The following is a 21,852-nucleotide window of genomic DNA, read 5'->3' on the forward strand; positions in this document are numbered from 1 at the left end:
CCCTGGATTAGACCCTCCAGGATTTTATAAAGAAGGTTTACCCCTCATCCACCAACTGAATAACTGCTTTTATAATTTTCTAATTTTGATTTTCTAATTGATTGCAATTAGTTTCATTATGGAAAAAAAAACATGTCTTTCTGAAGACTCGAATGCATTACAGTATAATGTACTGATCTGAATCAAAGTTTTCGTATGCTATTATGAAAATCCCTTTACATCATATTCAGTAGTTAATATCTGAAGTCGATCGAGAGTTTTCCTGAAGCTGTTGAACAACACCATTACTGTGCCTTAAGAGGATTTTTAAGAACATTTGTGATCAATTTCAGATGTTGTCTACTGCTGTTTTTGCTCATTCTTACTATCAATTCTTTCTAATGCATCAAGTAGTGTAAAATAATAAGTGATCAGACTAGTCAGAATTTATTTCCGTTTTAGTCCAGATTAAAATTAAACTGAATGTTTGAAAATTAAATGTTAAGTTGTCCATATCATTCGATGGCTCTGTTTATTGAAATGATGGCATGCATTGCGTGTGTGTGTGTGTGTGTGAGAGAGAGATAAAAAAAAATAAAAATGGAGAAATAGAAAAAGGCAGACATAAAAAATCCTGGACTCCTAATGCCGAGTTCAGACTGCATGATTTTCAAAGTAGTCGTGTCACAGATGTTTTCACACTGCATGACTATCTGGGCTAGCGTTTCGTCGCTGCTTTGTCACTGAAAGATGGATCGACGACAGGGACTTTCACATTGCATGACTTTAGAATAGGAAGAATCGCCGATAACTTCGTCCAAACTACGTCTCACAGCCAAAAACACGTCGTATATCTTTTGTTATTGACTACATAATGAGAGAGAAGCCTTTAATGGGGTAGAACATGTACATGTTTGCTCACCTGGGTTTAAAGGGAATTAGCCGTTTCTCCTTAACGTTGCTAATAAACTAAGTTCTTTCTATATGAAACGTCAAACAGACACGGCTGCTCCTGAGTCCTGTCAAACCTCCACTAGTTTTTCCTCCATTTCGTGGGTCCAAATAAACAGAAAAAGAGCGCTTTTAACTTCTCCCCCAGCCTCCCGCTGGCCTGCAGCAGCTATACACACACACACACACACACACACACACACAAGTGAATGCCGCTCTCTCATTGGCTGTAGGCGACCGCTGATGCTATTTTCAGTCAACTCAATTCACACGACATGATTTGAATCGCCGACAGCTCCAGATATTCAGCACGCCAAATATCTCACAGGCATCGGCGACTCATCGGCGATTCTCTCAGATCGCGTCTTTGATAGTTCATACTGTGTGACTGTCACTCACGTGCACGAGCAGCAATTTGCCTGTGATTTCAAGCATTTGTCTGCGATTTCTCAAAACCTGTCGGCGAGCCAAAATCGGGGCTAAAATCACGCAGTCTGAACTCGGCATCAGGAAAAGAGATTATGTAAACAGTGTGACACAAACCAAATAGAGGATGAGACACTTCCTTCTGTTTTGCCCCAAATACACCACGACTAGAGAAATACTTTCCCCCCCAATTTGAAACATTGATCAGTTCATTTTTTAATTTAAATGACTCGGAAACACTTTACCATATACTTAGAGAGGATGAATTGACATCTAGACTAGCTGCACAATATGTATACACTCTACACACTAGGGCTGCACGATATATCGTTTTAGCATCGAAATCGCGATGTGCGCATCCGCGATAGTCACATCGCAGGAGGGTGCGATGCAAAGCAAAAAAAAAAAAAAAAAAAATCTATATATATATTATGGGTGAAGCCGAACCGGAATACGGTATTCGGAAAAGCACGAATAGCGTGTTTTTACGAATACTTATTTCAAACAATACTTGATAAATTATTTGTATTTGGGAACAAGAAAAACATTATATCAAAAAGCTGCGTTTCCTCATGAGACCGCAGTGCATGCCCGCGTGAGTGAGTGAGTGAGTGAGACGTTCAGGAGTCGGTGGGCGGGGTGGGGCCGGGGTAAGGAGACTGAGCAAGCTGCTTCTCTATACAGCAACAGAGAAGGCTTGGCAGAGCGAAAAATACTTTTCTGCATTACTATTTTTGTTTATTTTATCATACTAAAATAACACGTGACAGTTCACTCAAAAGTGAAAGTTCTTTCTGTTAGTAATTACTAACACTCCCGTCATTCCTACTACTTTCAGAACATACATTTTGATATTTTACCATATGAAAATGCAATGCAGTTATGAAAATTGAGAAATTAAAGCAATACAGAGATCTGGTCCCCGCGTCAGGTCAGGGTGCACCTGTAACCTTAAAAACGCAGACGCGGCAGAGGCGCACTAAACTCACACGGAAAAGAACTGGGCATTCAATTCATGTTTTCGTTAAACAATTCTTTAAATACAGCTCTTTTGATCTCTAAAGGGGAAAAAAGCAAAAGAAATTTGTCGTTAAATTAATTTTAGCAAAGACGCAACTGCCTGTCATTTTCACATTCGTTTTTCAGTTAGGGATTTGGTCTATTAGAGTAACCTAATAAAATTGTTTTGTTGGACACTGTAGTCTACACAATAATCAATATTATAATTTATTATATAAATTAGCTATTATTAAAACTAAACTATACAATTGATAAAACAAAACCCTTTTTAATGTTTGCTTTCATTTTAACACCGCTAACAGTTGTAATAAGAAACATCACATTATGCAAAAGCAGTCTTTTGAGTTTAAAGATGATCAGCCTACCAAGTCAAGTTTACAGTGTCATAAATGAAATGGGTAGCATGAGTAAAGGGGATTTGCCCAGCACACAACCTCATGCGCTGCAGGTAAGCTGAATGATAATCTTTAAAAAATATATAGGGTATGCAATACAAAACTTTAAACATTTATTTATTTTTTAATGAAAAGAAAAGAAATCAGGAAAGGAAAATATAATTTAAACCACTGGTCTGGCGCTGATACTTTATTGTTTGTATCCAGAAGAAGGGGGAAAAAAAAGCAGATGAAAACCTGGCTGGGGAGACGGCAATAACATATCAGTTCTTCAGCAAAGATCACGACATCATTGTGATGGGTTTATCATACAACGCAGTTCGTGTTTATAATCATTAATATTAACTAGTATTAATTCTCTCTCTAGATTTAGTTTTCGGGCTTGTTCTTGTCGGCGCAATATAGTCTCGGCTTATTGCACGTACGAATCCGATTGTGAAGAAATATCAAGCGCTGGCATTTTTTATTGCATCCTTTTCGCTAGTTAATCATTTATTTATTTTTTTTGTGGTGCGAACATTATTTACTGGCAAACATGTTCCATGACCTCGTACATCAACAAATGTAGCCTTCTTAAGTTAATTGACCTTTTATGTAAAAATTACGGAATAACTTAAATATTAATAAATAAAATATCCGTATAAAAGTAGGCTACATGTTTATTTTTGAACTTTTGTTAATAAAACAACACAAAACTGTTTATAAATATTGTAGTTAAATATTAAATTACTTTAACTGCTTGAAACCGTATAATAATAACAATTAAACGTTACATTTTTAAGAACTTAACAAATAGTCTAAATGGCACTTTACTAATAAGTGTAATAATAATATAAATATTAATAATTATAAGTACAAAGAAAATATTAACCTAGTAACAATATAAGTCAGATGTTAAAAAAAACAGCGTAGTTTCTCTCCACCTTTTGTAGTCATATTTTAAATTATTTGCCAGAAAAACTAACATGTTGACTTTGTCCGGTTTAAGTGAAGAATGGGGTTATAATGTTTCCAGCAATACACTGTCAGACGGTGTGCTTGTAGCGAAAATGCACAGACAGGGTACTTTTTCACAACCATGCGAGAGAGGGCTTCTCCTTCTGTTCCGCCGCCCGCATTTCTCGCGACGCAGGTTTCTCTACGCTGCGGAGCGGCGCGTTCTTAAGTAGTTACCAAATATGTTGCTCCATTTCTCGTCAATGTCTTCCATTTATCACTTTCTCTTTTGTATCTGGCCATTTTTGCAAATGCCTCTGCCATGCCTGGCTGAGCTGGGCTTCTGCGTTTAGAAGACAGGAGTTGATTAAGCCTACATGGCTTTTTTCCCTCGCCGTCAATCGCCACTATCTTGCATGGTTCGGGACCCGTGGATCTGCGTATCGATGGATTTGCTCCTCAGTGTTTGGACTCTCAGCAGTGAATATTAAAACACACTTTACTTAAAACCCCCATACAAAAAGCTTAATCCAAATTGATTCGTTCACCTTTCTCAGTCGGCACATATCCAAAATGTTCCCAGATGTAAGAGTTCGTTTTCTAACAAGATTCATGGTTGAACTTGAACTTGCTGAATCGCGCCTAATGTTATATTCTAACAGATATGTAATACTTGGCAACATAACAGTAATTTGTGTTTTAAAGTGCGTGACGTCACGTACTACGGCCGTGACGCGGTTGTCATGGTGACCGTCACAGCCCTAGTTTTAAGTATATATATATATATATATATATATATATATATATATATATATATATATATATATATATATATATATATATATATATATATATATATATATATATATATATATATATATATATATATATATATATAATATCGCAATATATATCGCAGGGGAAAAAAATATCGCAATGTCAATTTTTTCCAATATCGTGCAGCCCTACTACACACCATAAGAAATGGTTAATGTAAACTCATGTATCTTATTTAAATAATTTCAACTTATTATTATTATTATTATGTTTATGAAATGTATTGTTTTTTTGTCATTATCTTATCTGTATTATTATTATGAATTTTTCTATGGTTTTAATATTTCATATTTGAAGTGCTTTGGCAATACTGTACTTAATGTCATGCCAATAAAGCAACTTGAACTTGAGAGAGGAGAATCACTGTATTCTGTAGTTTCAGTCAGATCTGTGTCTTCTACATTTTCTAAACTCGTTCTCCTGGTGTTGTTTGTGTCAGTGTCCACACAGACCCTGGGCTGACAGACAGTGGGGTCTGTGCATATTTGATGATGTCGTCGAACACTGCAGTCCTTCTTCTTTTAAATACGCTGAGTACTTCCTGCGGCCCATGATGCAGTCGTTGTGTGACACCAGCCCGGAGGTCCGGCAGGCTGCTGCGTACGGTGTCGGGGTCATGGCTCAGTTTGGAGGAGAAAACTACAGGCCTGCCTTTACTGGTGGGACATCCTTGCTTTTCTTTTTTTTTTTTTTTTTTTTTTTCCTCCGGTTGGAATTTCATTTACATTTTGCTAACATATTACTATATTAAATTCAACATACTTTTTTCAGTAACTTGCATGAACAATGTGAGCTAGCAAAAATTAACATGGTAAAATTTAAGCTGACTTTAAACATTAACGAGATGTTGATGCCAGGGCTAGATGGTTGACAGGTCTTGCAACCGAGCAACATGTGTATCTGTATTATATTTATTTTTTTTGTAGTTATCACAAAGGAAGCCTAGTTTACTGAAATCATTTAAACTGGTTTAAACGTTTCGGTTTAACAAATTATTTTTATTATTATTATTTTTTTAACTATTTATTTAATTTATTATTTTTTTACTCTATTTAATTTAATGCATTTAGAATTTATTTGTATTTTTTGTTTATTTTTGTTAATTTTTTTTTTTTTTTTTTTGCAGTAATCACAAAAAAGCCTAGTTTACTGAAGTAATTTAGACTGACTTAATTGTTTCGGTTTAACAATGTTTTTGTTTTTAAATATGTTTTTATTATTATTTTTTTTACTTTTTATTTATTTATTAACTATAATTAAATTGATGCATTTATAATTTATTTGTATTTTTATTTGTTTGTTTTTGTTATTATTATTTTAAATTTCTTTTTTAAAGGAAGCCTAGTTTACTGAAGTAATTTAAACTTGTATAATTGTTTCGTGGCATCTCAAATGTTATTCTTAGTTTTAATTTTATGAAGTCAAAGGGCATGTGTAGTTAAATTTCATAATATTTATGCAAAAATTTATAGAGATGTCGATGTATTATTTATAATTTTTTATATGTTTTTATTTAATTATTATAATTATTTTTTCATTTAATTTTAATGTGTTTATTTTTTTGTGGTAATCAAAAAGCAAGCCTACAAATCTCATGTTTTTCTTAATAAAATTAAAGCGGTTTAGTTAAGTCAGAGCATGTGTAATTAAGTTCACAACATGCTATTTGTTTTGATGATCGGGCTGTTTTTGCTGGGTGTTTAAGCTACTTTAATCCGTTATCTGATTCCCTTAATTAGTTATTTCTTATTGTAATATGATTCATTTGGGAATACTTTAGATTTTTTATTTTTACTATTGTATACCCAAATTTTTTATTTAAATTAAATTAACATAAATGAATGATCAAAATGCCAAATTAAAGTCTGTAATGATCAGATGATCAGGAAAACTGATTGAATGGTAAATCATAGTTCCTCTCCAGTTGAGTTTTGAATGTAATACAACTCTCTATGAATTTTAATTCAATCTATATTTGTGTTCCCGCAGAGGCCGTCCCGCTCCTCGTAGGTGTGATCCAGTCTGCAGACTCCCGAGCCAAAGAAAACGTGAACGCTACTGAGAACTGCATCTCTGCTGTGGCCAAAGTCATGAAGTACCGGCCCGAGTGTGTGAACGTCACCGAAATCCTCCCTCACTGGCTCTCCTGGCTGCCACTCAACGAGGACAAAGAGGAAGCAGTTCACACCTTTAATTATCTCTGTGACCTCATCGAAAGGTGCGCATTTGTTTTATTTGTTTAAACGTTACAAGAGGACAACAAAATGCGTTTAAAAACTTACATCTGGGGCTCACACAATTCAGGCAACAGTTTATAGTCCACATGAACTGGAAGCTTTGACAACCCCTCTCCCTATATTGTGATGCAGTTCCTATAGAAACTGAATAGTAGTTGAGCAAACAGTGGGTGTGGCTTGACTTTTCTTCTGCAAGCTGATTGGCTGTAGTAAAGTAGGCATTTCATTCAAAATGGAAATGGAAAAAGGATTGGGGAGTTATTACAATCTAACAGACTCCTCCTCCTCACCCTTTCTGTTCGTCATAGTGACAGCTGCAGGGGTGTGGTTAAGTGTTAGCCACACCCAATACCTCAGACAGACTTAATCTGAGAATTTTCTGTTCTTAATGATATGCAAAGGTGAATTGTTGAGCACAACTAGCTATGTAAGCTAACAAAATCAATATGGTTAGGGTTTCTGTGTGTACTTTAAGTGTGCAGTTTGTGTTTTAATGTCTTTTGTTTCCTCCTGCAGTAACAATCCTATCGTCCTGGGACCCGATAATACAAACCTTCCCAAGATTTTCGCCATTATTGCTGACGGTGTTGCGAATGAATCAGTTAAAGGTGAAGACGGATGCAGCAAACGACTGGCCAACGTCATTCGCCAAGTACAAGTGAGTTTCATTTGGTTGTCGTGTATTAATTAATATAAGCTATGCAAAATCGCATATTATTTTGTATTTACATACTATCTATCCATACTGTTTGCATAAATTATGAATATTTAAATTAAGCATACAGTTTCAGTTTTAAACCATGCATGCGTTTACAGCAAGATGAAATGAGGATGTCTGTTGTTAGTGTAGCAGTGACTGTAGATACAGGAGTAATTCAGTGGAGTGTGAATGAACTCCTGGTCATCCTGAGCTCAAGCGTCTTCTACTGTTTGTTTACTCTTAATGTAAATAAAGTTGCTCCTGCTTTCTCAGCTGTGCTCTGAAGATTATCTCAGACAATGGGGTGTCAACTTCATTAACATAGCATTTCTCACGCGTCCCCATTCTACAGATGCTCACCATTTGCTCAGGATGTGATCGCTCTAAATACTGCCACAAGACCACAAATCTGTGGGCTTTCTTTTTTTCCTATTGTAATTCAGCCATTATATGAACATGCGTGTTGTGGAGTGTTGAGGCGAACAAATCGGTTATATATTATACTTAATCATTTATATGGTGGTGTCAAACTACAGACAGAAACCTGAATAACAGCGTTGTGAGTTAAAACTCTTTAAACATGTTGACATTTTTGCTTTTTTAGAGATTTAAAAAAAAGTTGAAATTGTTATTAGTTTCAGGGGTTATTTAGTTGTAATTAATTTATAATTTAAATTCTACGTTTTAATTGAATATTTGCCTTGATGTTTTAAATTTAAGAAATATGAACACATATGAAAGAACATTTCTGGGCATGTCATTTATAGTGTTTTTTATTGTTAATTATTTTTGTTTATTTTTTACTTTTATATATTTATTTTTGTGGGATTCATATAGACCACAAACTTTAGGTTTTTTTTTTAAATTTATTTTATTTTTTTTATTGTATTTATTTTATTTATTTTTTGCTTGGATATAGACCACACACTTATAAGAATTTTGTTAGTTTTATTTATTTGATTTAGTTTATTTTTATAACTTTTTTTTATTTACTTATTTTTTGTGGGATGGATGAATATAGACTACGTAAACTAGATTTTATTTGTTTGTTTGATTTATTTATTTTTTTATGGGATGGGTGGATATAAACCACAAACTTTTTTTTTTTCAGAATTTATTTATTTTTAATTTTTGATAATTTTTTTTTATTTATTACTTTTTGTGTGATATGGATAAAGACCACATAAAATAGATTCTAATTTTGTTTATTTTTTAAATATTTTTTTATTTTTTAATTTTTTTGTGCGATAGATGTATATACACCTCAAACTTTTAATATAATTTTTTTGTTTATTTATTTATTTTTTATTCATATTTATTTATTTTTTATTTATTCATATTGTGTGGGATGGATGGTTACAGACCACATAAATAAATCTAAAGTTTTTATTATTTTTTTTTTTTAATGTGGTTTATCCATCCATATCACAAAAAAATCCTAATTTAAAAAAAAAAACAAATAATAAAAATCTGTTATTAACCTTTTTACACTATTCATTTTAATAAATCGAACTGAAAGAAAAGCATAATAGGAAATCCCTGCTCTTCTACACACCACTTAGGAAATATTTAGATTAATTTTAAAGGACAGCTGATAATTTAATTTCCATACAGCATTTGTTTTGAAAGGTTCACCAGTTGCCACTATGTAAACTCAAGCTGAATTTGCACTCAAGTGTGTATTTCCGTTGTGTGTTTGCAGGTTTCTGGAGGCCTGTGGACGCAGTGTGTGTCAGCGCTGAACGAGACGCAGCAGAAGGCCATCCAGGATCTCCTGAACACGGCCTGAGAATCGAGCGAAGCCTTAACCCTGATAAACAAACAGCCCATCTATGAGGATTAAACAAACTCTGCACCTCGATCCCCACATCTAGACTTTTGGCCCTTTCCCTGTTTTGAGCAAAGAACCGTCATGTGACTCTGAGCCGCTGGACCTGAGATCTCCACGTCTTTAACATCGAGGAATGCATTTGCGTGCGCGTGTGTGTATCCTGAAAATAAAAAGGGCCGAGAAGCCTCATCTTGAGTGGACGTGGGGGGGGGGGTTTAGGGGTATGAAATGAATCTTAACCATCATCCATTGTAGATCTTCAGAATTTCTGGTGTAGAAATTGTGCTTTTCTCCCTAACGAGATCAGTTATAGTTGTTTTGTCACAACTCTGTGTGTGTGCGAGCGTGTGTGTGTGTGTCGACCCAAGCCCAAGCTGATTTAGGGCTGTATCCGGCTGTCCTCTCCCCCGGATCGGACTGAATGGACTGGTGTTGGTTGAGCTCTACTGCAGCAGAGCGATGATGCTGCGGTCGACTTTAGTTTGTTTTTGTTTTGTTCTTTCGGCTTTTTGTTTTCTCTTCGGCACCGGTCCTGATGGCTGGTGCTGATGTTTGGGAGAATCGGGCATCGTTTGCTCCTCCGCTGATGATGATGATGTCCTAACAGTGTCTGTCATTGGCTCTCTTAATCCATGCAAAGAAATACACAAACATGAATAAAACAGCGACTCTGGGTTCAGGGCTTCTCATATGAAGGAAATGCGCAAGTCTGAAGCCGTTTGGTTTGGCTGACGGTTTGTCACGTGTCCATCGAACATTTGTATGATATGCAATCTATCCTGGTTAATCATTTTACAACACTTTCAGTATTAAAGCTGCAAGACATGATGAACCTTGTGTCTGTTTCATTGCTGTCGGCGTCAGTCCGGTTTGGTTCAGTTTAGATTGGGTTTCTTATAGCTCCATAGTGGATAATCGTGCATGTCAAAACGATCACTGCTGTTCTACACTGTAAAACCCAGTATGTTTAAGGTAACTCACACCACTTGAGGAAACTGATTTCAACAAACTAAGTTCAAACACTAATCCTATTGAGTACTGTGAACTTAATCCATTTGAGTTAAAGCAGTTTGAGCACAGTAAAACCCAATAGATGAAGAGAACTCAAACCAACGGAGTATTGTAAAACCAAGCAAGTTAAGACAACTCAAACCATTTGTTCAAAATCTAATCCTAATGAGTGCTGTGAACTCAATCCATTTGAGTTAAAGCAGTTTGAGCACAGTTAAACCCAATAGATGAAGAGAACTCAAACCAACCGAGTACCGTAAAACCCAATGAGTTAAGGCAACTCAAACCATTTAAGGGAAACTGATGGCTACAAACCATTTGAGTTAAACTAATCTATGATTACTGTCAACTTGCTCCATTTAAGTTAAAGTAATGAGGTATTTAATGAACCTATTACCCTCAACACTAAGTTTATAACTCTTTTTAAATGAGTAGAATTAATGGTCACACTTTACAATAAGGTTTATTAGTTAATGAATTTCTTAACATGAACAAACAATGAACAATACATTTTCTACTGTATTTGTTCATGTTAGTTAACAATAGTTAATGAAAATACAGTAGTTATTGTTAGTTCATGTTAACTCATGGTGCATTAACTAATGTTAACAAGCATGGACTTGGATGTTATTAATGCATTAGTAAATGTTCAATTATGATTAATAAATGCTGTACATGTGTTGTTCATGATTAGTTCATGTTAATAAATGCATTAACTAATGAACCTTATTGTAAAGCGTTACTAAATTAACTTTCAGTCAATTTTGAGTTCGCTTAACTTCGCTACACTCTTCATTTCATAACGCTGACTGTTGGGTTTACCAGTGTATTAATATATGCATTTGATGTTGGTGAAAGTAGGGGGAACAATAAAAATGTAGTCTTTAACAATTTATTCTTTTCTGGCATCACTTATAACTACTAAACCTGTCAATCGTAATGCTTTAAATGCTAAAAATTGTTTACATAATATTCATTATTTGTTTGGAAAGTTCTATTCTATATACCAAATAAATTTTACATCTGATTAACTTTTTACGAGAAATAGTTTGTTTTATAGTAGTTAAATACAGTGGCAAGAGGTACTCACCGGCTAATTAAAGTCCAACTGCATATTAATGCAAATTTCTAATCAGCCAATCACATGGCAGCAACTCAATGCATTTAAGCATGTAGGCATGGTCAAGACGATCTGCTGCAGTTCAAACCAAGCATCAGAATGGGGAAGAAAGGTGATTTATGTGACTTTAAACATGGCCTGGCTGTTGGTGCCAGACGGGCTGCTCTGAGTATTTCAGAAACTGCAGATCTACTGGAATTTTCACGCCCAACCATCTCTAGGGTTTACAGAGAAACGTCTGAAAGAAGAAAATATCCAGTGGGTGACAGTTCTGTTGGTGCAAATGCCTTGTTGATGCCAGAGGAGAATGGCCAGACTGGTTCCAGCTGATAGAAAGGCAACAGTAACTCAAATAAGCACTCGTTACAACCGAGCTCTGCAGAAGAGCATCTCTGAACACACAACACGTCCAACCTTGAGGCGGATGGGCTACAGCAGCAGAAGACCACACCGGGTGCCGCGCCTGTCAGCTAAGAACAGGAAACTGAGGCTACAATTCACACAGGCTCACCAAAACTGGACAATAGAAGATTGGAGAAACGTTGCCTGCTCTGATGAGTCTCCATTTCTGCAACAATAAGGAAAGCATGATTATATAGTGTCAGGTCTTTGCAATCAAAGAAGTCATTATAATGGAAGTCAATGGGGCAAAGACTGCTACGGATGTAGCATTAAAGTGTAGTACATTTGCTGTATTGTTGAATTTTTGACAAATTTCAAAGCATTTTCTGTCAAAAATACCTGTCAAAATAAGATTTGTCACCAATAATCATTCCATATGCTGAAACCAAGAAAAATGTGTGGCCAAATTAAGCCTCAAAATCACCTCAGAGTGGATGAAAACGACATAACAACAACAAAGGCTAATACTAGAGTATGCTAAATCATTCATGAACAAATAGTTGTCAATACAATAATTCGCTTTACTATAGTATGGTTTAAAAAATAGTATTTTACTAAAAATGACTACAGTATTTTGTCATGGTGGCAGTGCTCCTCCGCCAGGGGTCGCTGTTTTCCTCGCGGTTTTTCTCTTTCTCCCTGTAGTGCGGGTGTTGGAGGCTGGAGGCGGTGTTTTATTGTATGAAATCAGTTCGGGATCAGTCCTACAGTCATGGCGTCCGGGAAGACGGTGGCTTTCCGCGCTATCCGCGAATAAGCGCCGAAAAACCCGTTTCACGCCACTTCAGCCGCCGCGCCGCGCGTTTTTTTCCAGCGGAATATCATTTAAAGACACCCTCGCGGACATATCAGCTCACAGCGAGTGCTCATTCAGCTTTTAAAGGTAAGCTTCGGCTTCATTTTATTGACTGTGGTGCTAATGGGAGTTATTAATCTTCGCGCAGATCACTCGACCAGTTGATACATTGCAGCGGTTTCCATGGTTGCAGGGTTTAATCAATCGAGCCGCCGCCGCTGCCACGCGTCAGATCTTCTGAACATCAAACATTATTGCGGTAGCGCATCATCACTGTAGCGCTTTCTGCATAACTCCACAGATACTATGGTAAAACCACGTTTCGTCGATCACACTGAAAGTGCTGTAAGACTATCATTGAATAACGCCTGGAGTTTATTTAAATGGCTCTCCAAGGAATGCTCTGGCTCATGACCAACAACATAGTAGTTTTGTGTAATATAGTAAAACCACGTTTTTAGACTTGTATTTGGGAGTTATTACATAGCAATACACTATATAGTCACAGAAAAAGGTCACATTGGATTTCATAACCCTACAGAAGTGTATAATAATTCTGAATTGATCATACTACATTGAACATTCATCTTGAATTGTACATACCCACTGTATATACATTTGTAATATATGTATATACATGTGTGTGTATATATATATATATATATATATATATATATATATATATATATATATATATATATATATATATATATATATATATATATATATATATATGTGCACACTTCTGATTATTAATAGCACCCTGCACATATATTCATCTATTGTAAATCTCTGTTCATAGCTAATACAACCTGTATATAATGTTTAAAGTACGTCTATCTGTATATATCACCATCATTTTTCTATAACTGTACTTTATTTTATATATAGAGGTAAAGTTGGTCTCATATTCTGAGATTCAGACATTCTCCTTAATAATATAATTTCAGAAAAGTATTCTTTGCCAATTCTGAATAACAAAATCATATTTGCAGCCAGTGATTATCAAAGTTCAGCAGTGTTTACAGTCTATTAGATAGTGCTAATGTTGTTTTTAAGTCATACTTGCTTGCAAATTCTGACCGAATATTCAAATTAGCATGGTAAACTATATAGAGACAGTTAAATGAACGAATGTGCAAATTTAAAACCAACTTTACCTCAATATTTTATATATCTGTATGCTGCACTTGCTTTTATTGCACTCCTGGTTAGACCTAAACTGCATTTCATTGCATTGTACATGTGTAATGACAATAAAGCTGAATCCAATCTAATCTAATATCCCAGAACCGAGTGACTGAAGCATTAATATTCATCTCTTCCTGCATGAATTTTTCACCTTCACTTCATAATTGCTGCAGCCATGCATTTTAAGAGTGTGCAGGTAGTCGTCTGGGTGTTATGGACTTTCCCTGTCACATGAATTCTTGATTCGGCTAACACACACACACGCACACACACATACACACAGTCAATGCAGCTTAACCTACTAACATCTGAACCTCAGGGATTTACTCGACTAACCTACATCCGCTGGTCTACTGTAAGCATACGCCTCAGCACGGATTTTGCAAGTCTTTTAGCAAATTGACCTTGGTAATCACGATTTCTGCCTAAATGATTTTGGGAAATGTGATTTCATGCCAATATTATAGACATTCGTGGCCAGATTTGCTGATATTACTGTGAAAATATGACACTGCTGTCGTCTGCTTTATATAGAGGGAGAAGTTTTTAGGACATTTCATCTATTTTAGTTTACACAGGTGTTATTATACGGGTTTAACATGTCTAATTGTGGTATTTGCATGTACCAACGTGATTTTATTAACATTAGAGAGTTCATCTAAAAATTAACATGAATTATTCTACATTTACATGATTTTTAATCTGTTAAATGCGGCACGGTGGCTCTGTGGTTAGCACTGTGGCCTCACAACAAGAAGGACACTGGTTCGAGTTCCAGCTGGGTCAGTTGGCATTTCTGTTTGGAGTTTGCATGTTCTCCCCGTATTGCTGTTGGTTTCTTCCGGGTGCTCCGGGTGTTCCCCCACAGTCTAAACACATGCGGTACAGGGGAATGAATTAATTAATCTTCTTGTCGGCTTAGTCCCTTTATTAATCCGGGTTCGCCACAGCGGAATGAACCGCCAACTTATCCAACAAGTTTTTACGCAGCGGATGCCCTTCCAGCCGCAACCCATCTCTGGGAAACATCCACAAACACTCATTCACACACACACTCATACACTACGGACAATTTAGCCAACCCATTTCACCTGTACCGCATGTGTTTGGATTGTGGTGGAAACTGAGCACCCGGGGGAAACCCACGCGAATGCAGGGAGAACATGCAAACTCCACACAGAAACGCCAACTGAGCAGAGGATCGAACCAGCGACCCAGTGACCTTCTTGCTTCGCCCATAGGTGAATTGGATGAACTGAATTGACCACAGTGAATGAGTGCGTGTGGGTGTTTCCCAGTACTCTGTTGTGACTGGAAGGGCGTCCGCTGTGTAAAACATGTGCTGGAATAGTTGGTGGTTCATCCGAAATAGAGACTAAGCTGAAGGAAAATTAATCAACACAAAAGCAGATATTCAGAACAATGTAGGAACTGAAAATACTATGAAAACAATGGCTGTTTTTTCCCACATTCTTCCGAATATCTTCCTCTGTGTTCAACAGAAACTCAAACAGGTTTGAAACAAGTGAGTAAATGAAAATAAAACTGAAAATAAACTGTCTGAAAACTTTGATGTAAGTTATTTACAGAATAAAACTTACAAATATATTTGTTTTATTGACATAATGAAATAATCCAGTAATAGCATCAGTTTTCTTGACTAAAACATTTGGGTGGTGAAGATGGTATTGAGTGGTTTCTATCAGGTCATGAGGAGCAAAAAACATGGTAAAGTAACAGCACTTGTCTAAATATTTTAGCAGGAACTCTAAAATGACTTTTAGTAAATTCATTTATTCATTTTCCTTCGGCTTAGTCTCTTTATTTATCAGGGGTTGCCACAGTGGAATGAACCGCCAACTTATCCAGCATATGTTTTACGCAGTGGATTGCCTTCCAGCTGCTACCCAGTACAGGAAAACACCCATACACACTCATTCACACACAAACACTCATACACTACAGCCAATTCAACTCATTCAATTCAGATCTTTGGCCTGGTTCAAGGCAACTCTACATAGTGCGAGTACAAATGAGTATTAAATGCAAATGAGATGTGCTCTTTTTCAAAATTGGGCAGAGCTACAAATGCCTGTGTGCCAGCATAGTGGCAGATTCAAAAACAAGACTGACATTCTATGCTAATTAGGTAGAGATGATCACTAGTGGGTGGGGCTTGTCCCCTTTAATGACACATACAAAGGGAGAATGTCAATCAAAGTGTTTCTGCAGACTGTTTTGACCATTTGTGATTATAAAAACATACAATTAATACTCGTTTAACCATTAGGTGCTGACTGTATTCACTCATTCTTATATATTAAAGTTTTTTTTCGCATATTAGCTCCACTTTATTACTGATTTTCAGTATTGTGTGCCTGTGCATACACTAGTACTTAAGCCACATAATGAAAGCAGTAAGTCAGTTCAGTGATTTTTACGAGCACACTTCCCATGATGCCCTGGACCAGCAGTGTTGATCCATGCGTTCAGATGTGTATGTTGAGCCGGTCTCACACTGAAGCCTCTGTTTGCCGCCGTGCGCCTCGCTGAACACGTCTCTGGGAACTTTCATCCTGTTGAAAGGCAGGTTAACTAGCTCAGTGAGCGTGAGACTGGGAATCAACCCGTATTGTGCTCTGCTTGGTTTCTGTAGTGTGTGTGTGTTTGTGTGTGTGTGTGTTTGCATAAGATGAAAGAGAAGAAAGATGTTCGCATGAGGGTGTTCAAATAAAGCAACTGTTTGGGAAAGCAACATGACTCTGCTTTACAATGCACGTCCTTTGAAATGGGCCTGTGCTCAATTGTTGACTTTCTTATCAGTTTGAGTTTTGTAAAAATCTGACATTGCGATGCTGAATTGTTCTGCGATTATGTATTGCATGAATAAAATTTGATTACATTTTTTTCTCATAATCTTTAAATGGAAATGAATTATGATTTTGGAGTGCAGCCATCTACATAAAATCTAATCAATTACTAGATAGAAAATAATAAGGCAAATACATAAATGAAATCAACAGTTCTATGTTGATGTCTGGGGGATTTGAGTATTCAAGTGCGTAAATGTAATAATTAAAGGTGCTGTATGTAAGTTTGACCCCCAGTGGTTGAACTAGGTATTGCATTTCTGGATCAAAACACATTTTCACTCCCCGCCGCCTCTGACGAGTCCATGCAAGCGCAGGTTGCCAGATTGACATGAGTGTGCCTGACTATCGAGCCTAAGGGCTAATTTACGGCAGATTTTAACCGTTTTCTAACTTAAAACAACAGCACTCGATAAAAAGGAATATTTATCATATTAAAAAGAGTTTTTGTCCTAACCAACACCTGAAATTTCTATTTTAGAAATGACTTTTATTATGAACAGCAGGATAAACGGATCACCTCAGGTTAGGGGTGTCAAAATTAATTGTTTATTCTGTGCACCATGATGCAGACGCGGATAATTCAGTATCGGTTTAGTAATAATCATAACGGTTATTATGTACTGATGTCATTTATCTTCTATGCGCTCTGTTGCGAGGGAGGTGAGCGCGGGTATTTACAACACTCAGGAGCCAACTCAGGGCCGGCCCGTGGAATAGGCAGTATAGGCAAAAGCTAAGGGCGCTGTACATCCAGGGGAGCGCCAGAATTAAGCGCGGTTCAGTTGGTTTTGTTTTCGATATTCCTGAAACATTCAGTTACAGACGGCAATAACTCAAAAACTTCTTACCCTAAAAACATCTAAAGTGTGTTTCCTACAAATAGACAAAGCTGGTTATGTTTCACTGCTGTCTTTTTCTCTCTTTTTTTCGCTCGACATTACGAGCACTGCTCCGTTTAAGCCCTCGCAATATGAGTTTAGCCGGGAAAGCTTGCGCGGAGCGGAGCCCTCAATATGGGACCATCGGAAAAGTGCCTTTTTTTTCTGTGTTTTTTTTTTTTTGCTCCGCTCATTGCGAGCTCTCCCGGCTAAACGCATATTGCGAGGGCTTAAGTGTGTGTGTGTTGTTTGTTTGTTTGGTGCTGTCTATGTTTGTATATATGTGTGAATGAGAGACAGTGTGGTGCTGTGTGTCTGCGTGTTTATACAGACAGCTTGTTATAGCCTCCCCCCAAAATATAACACTGTGTATGGAAAGCATCATCAATGCACCGAGATATCGAATTGAACCGAATCGATGGCATGACGATCGTAACCGAACTGTGAGACCAGCATAGGTTCACACCTCTACAGGGTTACAATGTAACCTGCTCACCTAATGTTTAAACTCGTAATATTTATATTATTTGCTAATTAATAACCACCTCATGTGGAACTCTGAATCTGGGGCTCATTTCGGGACTGTTACTGTCCACCGGAAGTCGCATTTTTGGTCACATGCTTTGAGAGTCTTCCCGATTGAATGAATGAAATGCGCTGTTTTCCATGAAAGCAACCGGGGAGCTGAAATATAATTGGCTAAACTGGCATTGGGCAGGTTAAAGAGACCAAAACAAAGACAGACGTTCCAGCACGTATCACTCATTTTCAAAGCAGAACATCTAACTTCAGCATTGTTTTTCAGATGAACAACAATGTTCACTGAGCATGTAACTGAAATACCTGCAAACATATGATGGTGTTTTTATGCTTTAATAGAGTCAAAAACCATCATACAGCACATTTAATATTTATCTGCCTCCTTTAAATATAAATGTCTGCATGGTGTAAACTCTGAATTGTTTACACAGTCCCAGGCCTTAAAAGCATGATCACATTTGCATTTTACATAATGCAACTGTGGTGCCTGGTGAGCTGTAATCCTATAAACGTCGTGATGTCATTGCTGACATGATATATAGTGAGTTTATGGTTGAGTTTAAAGCCATGAAACAGAAGCTGAGTCAAATTTGAGTTGGTTTGCACTTTCGGCTTCAATGAGACAATGGCTTTGGCTGGAGAAGTAGTTCCTGTTTCTTCACTGAGACGAGTTGTTTATCTCTGTGTGACCTTCCTTCTGTGTTCGCATGCTTCCTACTTTGTGCTTCCTTTACAGAAAAACTTTCCACTGGCAGAGCTTTCCCTTTCGCTCATTTATCAGCGCTCAGCCTGACAGGTTTGCTGGAGACTCTTCCTGCTAATGGCCAATTACAGCAAGAGGAGCTGTCACACATCACAACACCAGGCTTTTATAATGGACAGTTGCATTGAATAGCAGATAGGAGTGCATAGTAACGCCTTAGCAACAACCGATCAATGCTCTAACATCCAAGAAAACTTTCCAGCTCAATGACAACTCAAAATTTGCCCAATAAGAATTAAAAGTATCCAGTGATCATTCTTTTGTCCAATCAGAGTCAATTGCTGTTTTCCCACTAAGGGAAAGGGTTCCACTTGGCAACCCCCTGACAACAATTCAATTCAGTTCAATTCATGGCACTCAAAACACGGCAACACCCTGACAACCATCATAATGTCCTGTCAATCATTTGTAATTCCATAGCAACCACATAGCAACACCCTAGAAACCTCTTTGTAGCATGTTTAAAACCATGATGAATGCCTTAGTAACGCCCTGACAACCACCAGTACATCTATGTCTTATTACAGCCTAGCAACACCCTGACTACTACCAGAATGTCCTCCTGTCAATCATTTAGAATGTCATACAAACCATATAGCAACACCCTAGTAACTTCTTAGCAGCACATTTAAACTACTGTGTGTATCTTAGCAACACCTTGACAACCACCAGTAAATTCATGTCTAGCTACAGTCTAGCAACCTCTTTAATACCGAACATCAGAACATCTGCAAAGCAACACCCGGACAACCACCAGAATGTCCTGTCAATCATTTAGCATGTCATAGAAACCACATAGCAATACCCTAGTAACATCTTAGCAGCATGTTTAAACCACATTGTGTACCCTAGCAATGCCCTGACAACCACCAGTACATTCATGTCTAGCTACAGCCTAGCAACCTCTTTATTATCATTAGAACAGCTACATAGCAACACCCTGACAACCACCAGAATGTCTTGTCAATCATTCAGAATGCCATAGAAACCACATAGCAACACCCTAGTAACTTCTTATCCGAATATTTAAACCCACGTTGTGTACCTTAGCAGCACCCTGACGACCACCAGGATATCCATGTCTAGCTACAGCCTAGCAACCTCTTTAATAATGTTAGAACATCTGCTTAGCAGCACCCTGGCAGCCACCAGAATGTCCTATTAATCATTCATATTGCCATAAAAAACACATAGCAACACCCTAGTGACTTCGTAGCAGAGTATTTATATCTATGTTGCATCTTAGCAATGCCCTGACAACCACTAGTACATCCATGTCAAGCTACTACCTAGCAACCTCTTTATTACCATTAGAACATCAGAACATCTGCATAGCAACACCCTGACTAATACCAGAATGTCCTGTCAATCATTTAGAATGTCATAGAAGCCACACGGCAACACCCTAGTAACATCTTAGCAGCTTATTTAGTCTAGCTACTCATGACTTTATACCACTAGAACAGCTGCATAGCAACACCCTGACAACCACCAGAATGTCCTGTCAATCATTCCGCAGGCCATAGAAACCACATAGTAACACCCTAGTAACTGACAATGCCCTGACAACCCCAGTAGAGTCATGTCTAGCTACTCATGACTTTATACCATTAGAACAGCTGCATAGCAACACCCTGACAACCACCAGAATGTCCTGTCAATCATCCAGATAGCAACAACAGTCTTCTTCCCTTCATATGCAGGAACTGAACAGCTTTTAAATAATAGACAGAGATACTCCAGTGGTGATTTGTAGTACACCATCTTCACCCTACAGATTGTGTGTCGACTGTTGAGCGCAGATGAGAGTGCAGCTGACAGGATTGATGGGAACGTGATCTTGCCTTTATGTTTGTCTGTTCTCTTTGGGGAAAGACGACGCGTTCTTCTGAGGCTTATGAAAACAGCTCTGAGATCAGCGAACAGAAGCTGGGGTGTGAGAAAGAAAACCTGTTGAACCAGTAACTGCTGGAGTTAATAAATGTCATGTGCCTTTAAACCAGCTCGACATGCAAACTCTACCCGGCAACAGAGGGAACTCTCCTGCCGCTGCTTTAATAATTCCTGCAGTTTTCTCTGAGATGTGCTGTTATAAATGGCTGAGCTAAAGATAGCAGACGGTGGAGGAAAGATAATGAGTGTTCATCATGTCTCTGTAAGTGGCCTGTAATGGTTTTCTGAATGAGCTCTTCATGCCAGTATGTTCAGCCCTGCCCTTTGCATTGGCATTGTTCCTGTAGTTAAAGGAATAGTTCACCCAAAAATGTTAAATTCTGACTTCGTTTACTTATGTTACACCATGCTGGGGACCTTTGGCATGCTATATTCAACATACCACAGTTTGGGACATGCTAATTCTTTTTCCAATACTATTTGGCATGAAAAGTATGCAAATTGGGATGCAGGATATTATTTGGGAATATCAAATGGTAGCTGTAAATTCAGGCCTGCCCTTTGTGTTTGCAAGTTTAAAAAAATCAGCCGAAGGCTCTTAAATATGTTTTGGTATGCTTAATTATAGTAATAAACATTATATATAAATAAACATAACACTGCTGCGCCCCCATGTGATAGTATTCTGTATCAACGATCTCACAGGGGGGCGATGTGAGTATCCATGATGATATGATGATCTGAAAATTTAGTATATCGCCCAACACTAATGTTCACTGAGCACGTTCCTGAAATATCTGCAAACGTATTATACTATTATTATGCTTTATAAGAGTCAAAACCTTAGATACAACACCTTAAATATGTGCATCGACACATTGCACCAAGGTGCTCTGCTCACGGCGACCTGAGTTCGATTTCTGGCTTGATGTCCTTTGCTGATCTCTGCTCCCCACACTTTCATGTGTATAAAATCTCCACTGTCCTGTCCTAATAAAGGTGAAAACTACACGTATGAGGTCTTGTTGTTCAGGGTCACAAACTGACCCTGTAAAATTGAGTAAATTCAGTAA

The 21,852-nt window shown here is 37.4% G+C and overlaps 2 protein-coding genes across 11 annotated transcripts in view; both read left to right on the top strand.

The window, feature by feature from the left end:
* The window catches only part of kpnb3 (karyopherin (importin) beta 3), a 39,152-nt gene extending 29,008 nt beyond the window's left edge, over positions 1-10,144 (top strand). Inside the window, exons 23-26 of one of the 2 annotated variants that reach the window (XM_009305394.3) lie at positions 4,984-5,203; positions 6,534-6,762; positions 7,298-7,439; positions 9,184-10,144. In XM_009305394.3, the coding sequence (XP_009303669.1) occupies positions 4,984-5,203; positions 6,534-6,762; positions 7,298-7,439; positions 9,184-9,270 (678 nt within the window). In that variant the 3' untranslated portion in view covers positions 9,271-10,144. The remainder of the gene's footprint in view (positions 1-4,983; positions 5,204-6,533; positions 6,763-7,297; positions 7,440-9,183) is intronic. The other variant, NM_001145604.1, reaches the window with a different exon arrangement.
* A 2,401-nt stretch (positions 10,145-12,545) lies between these two features.
* farp1 (FERM, RhoGEF (ARHGEF) and pleckstrin domain protein 1 (chondrocyte-derived)) overlaps positions 12,546-21,852 on the top strand; it is a 145,176-nt gene continuing 135,869 nt past the window's right edge. For all 9 annotated transcript variants that reach the window (XR_012405376.1, XM_017355952.3, XM_073949318.1 and 6 more), the window contains exon 1: positions 12,546-12,728. The gene's annotated coding sequence lies outside the window, so the exon portion shown is untranslated. The remainder of the gene's footprint in view (positions 12,729-21,852) is intronic.

This window comes from Danio rerio, chromosome 1, assembly GCF_049306965.1.
Source record: "Danio rerio strain Tuebingen ecotype United States chromosome 1, GRCz12tu, whole genome shotgun sequence".
Lineage (NCBI taxonomy): Eukaryota > Metazoa > Chordata > Actinopteri > Cypriniformes > Danionidae > Danio > Danio rerio.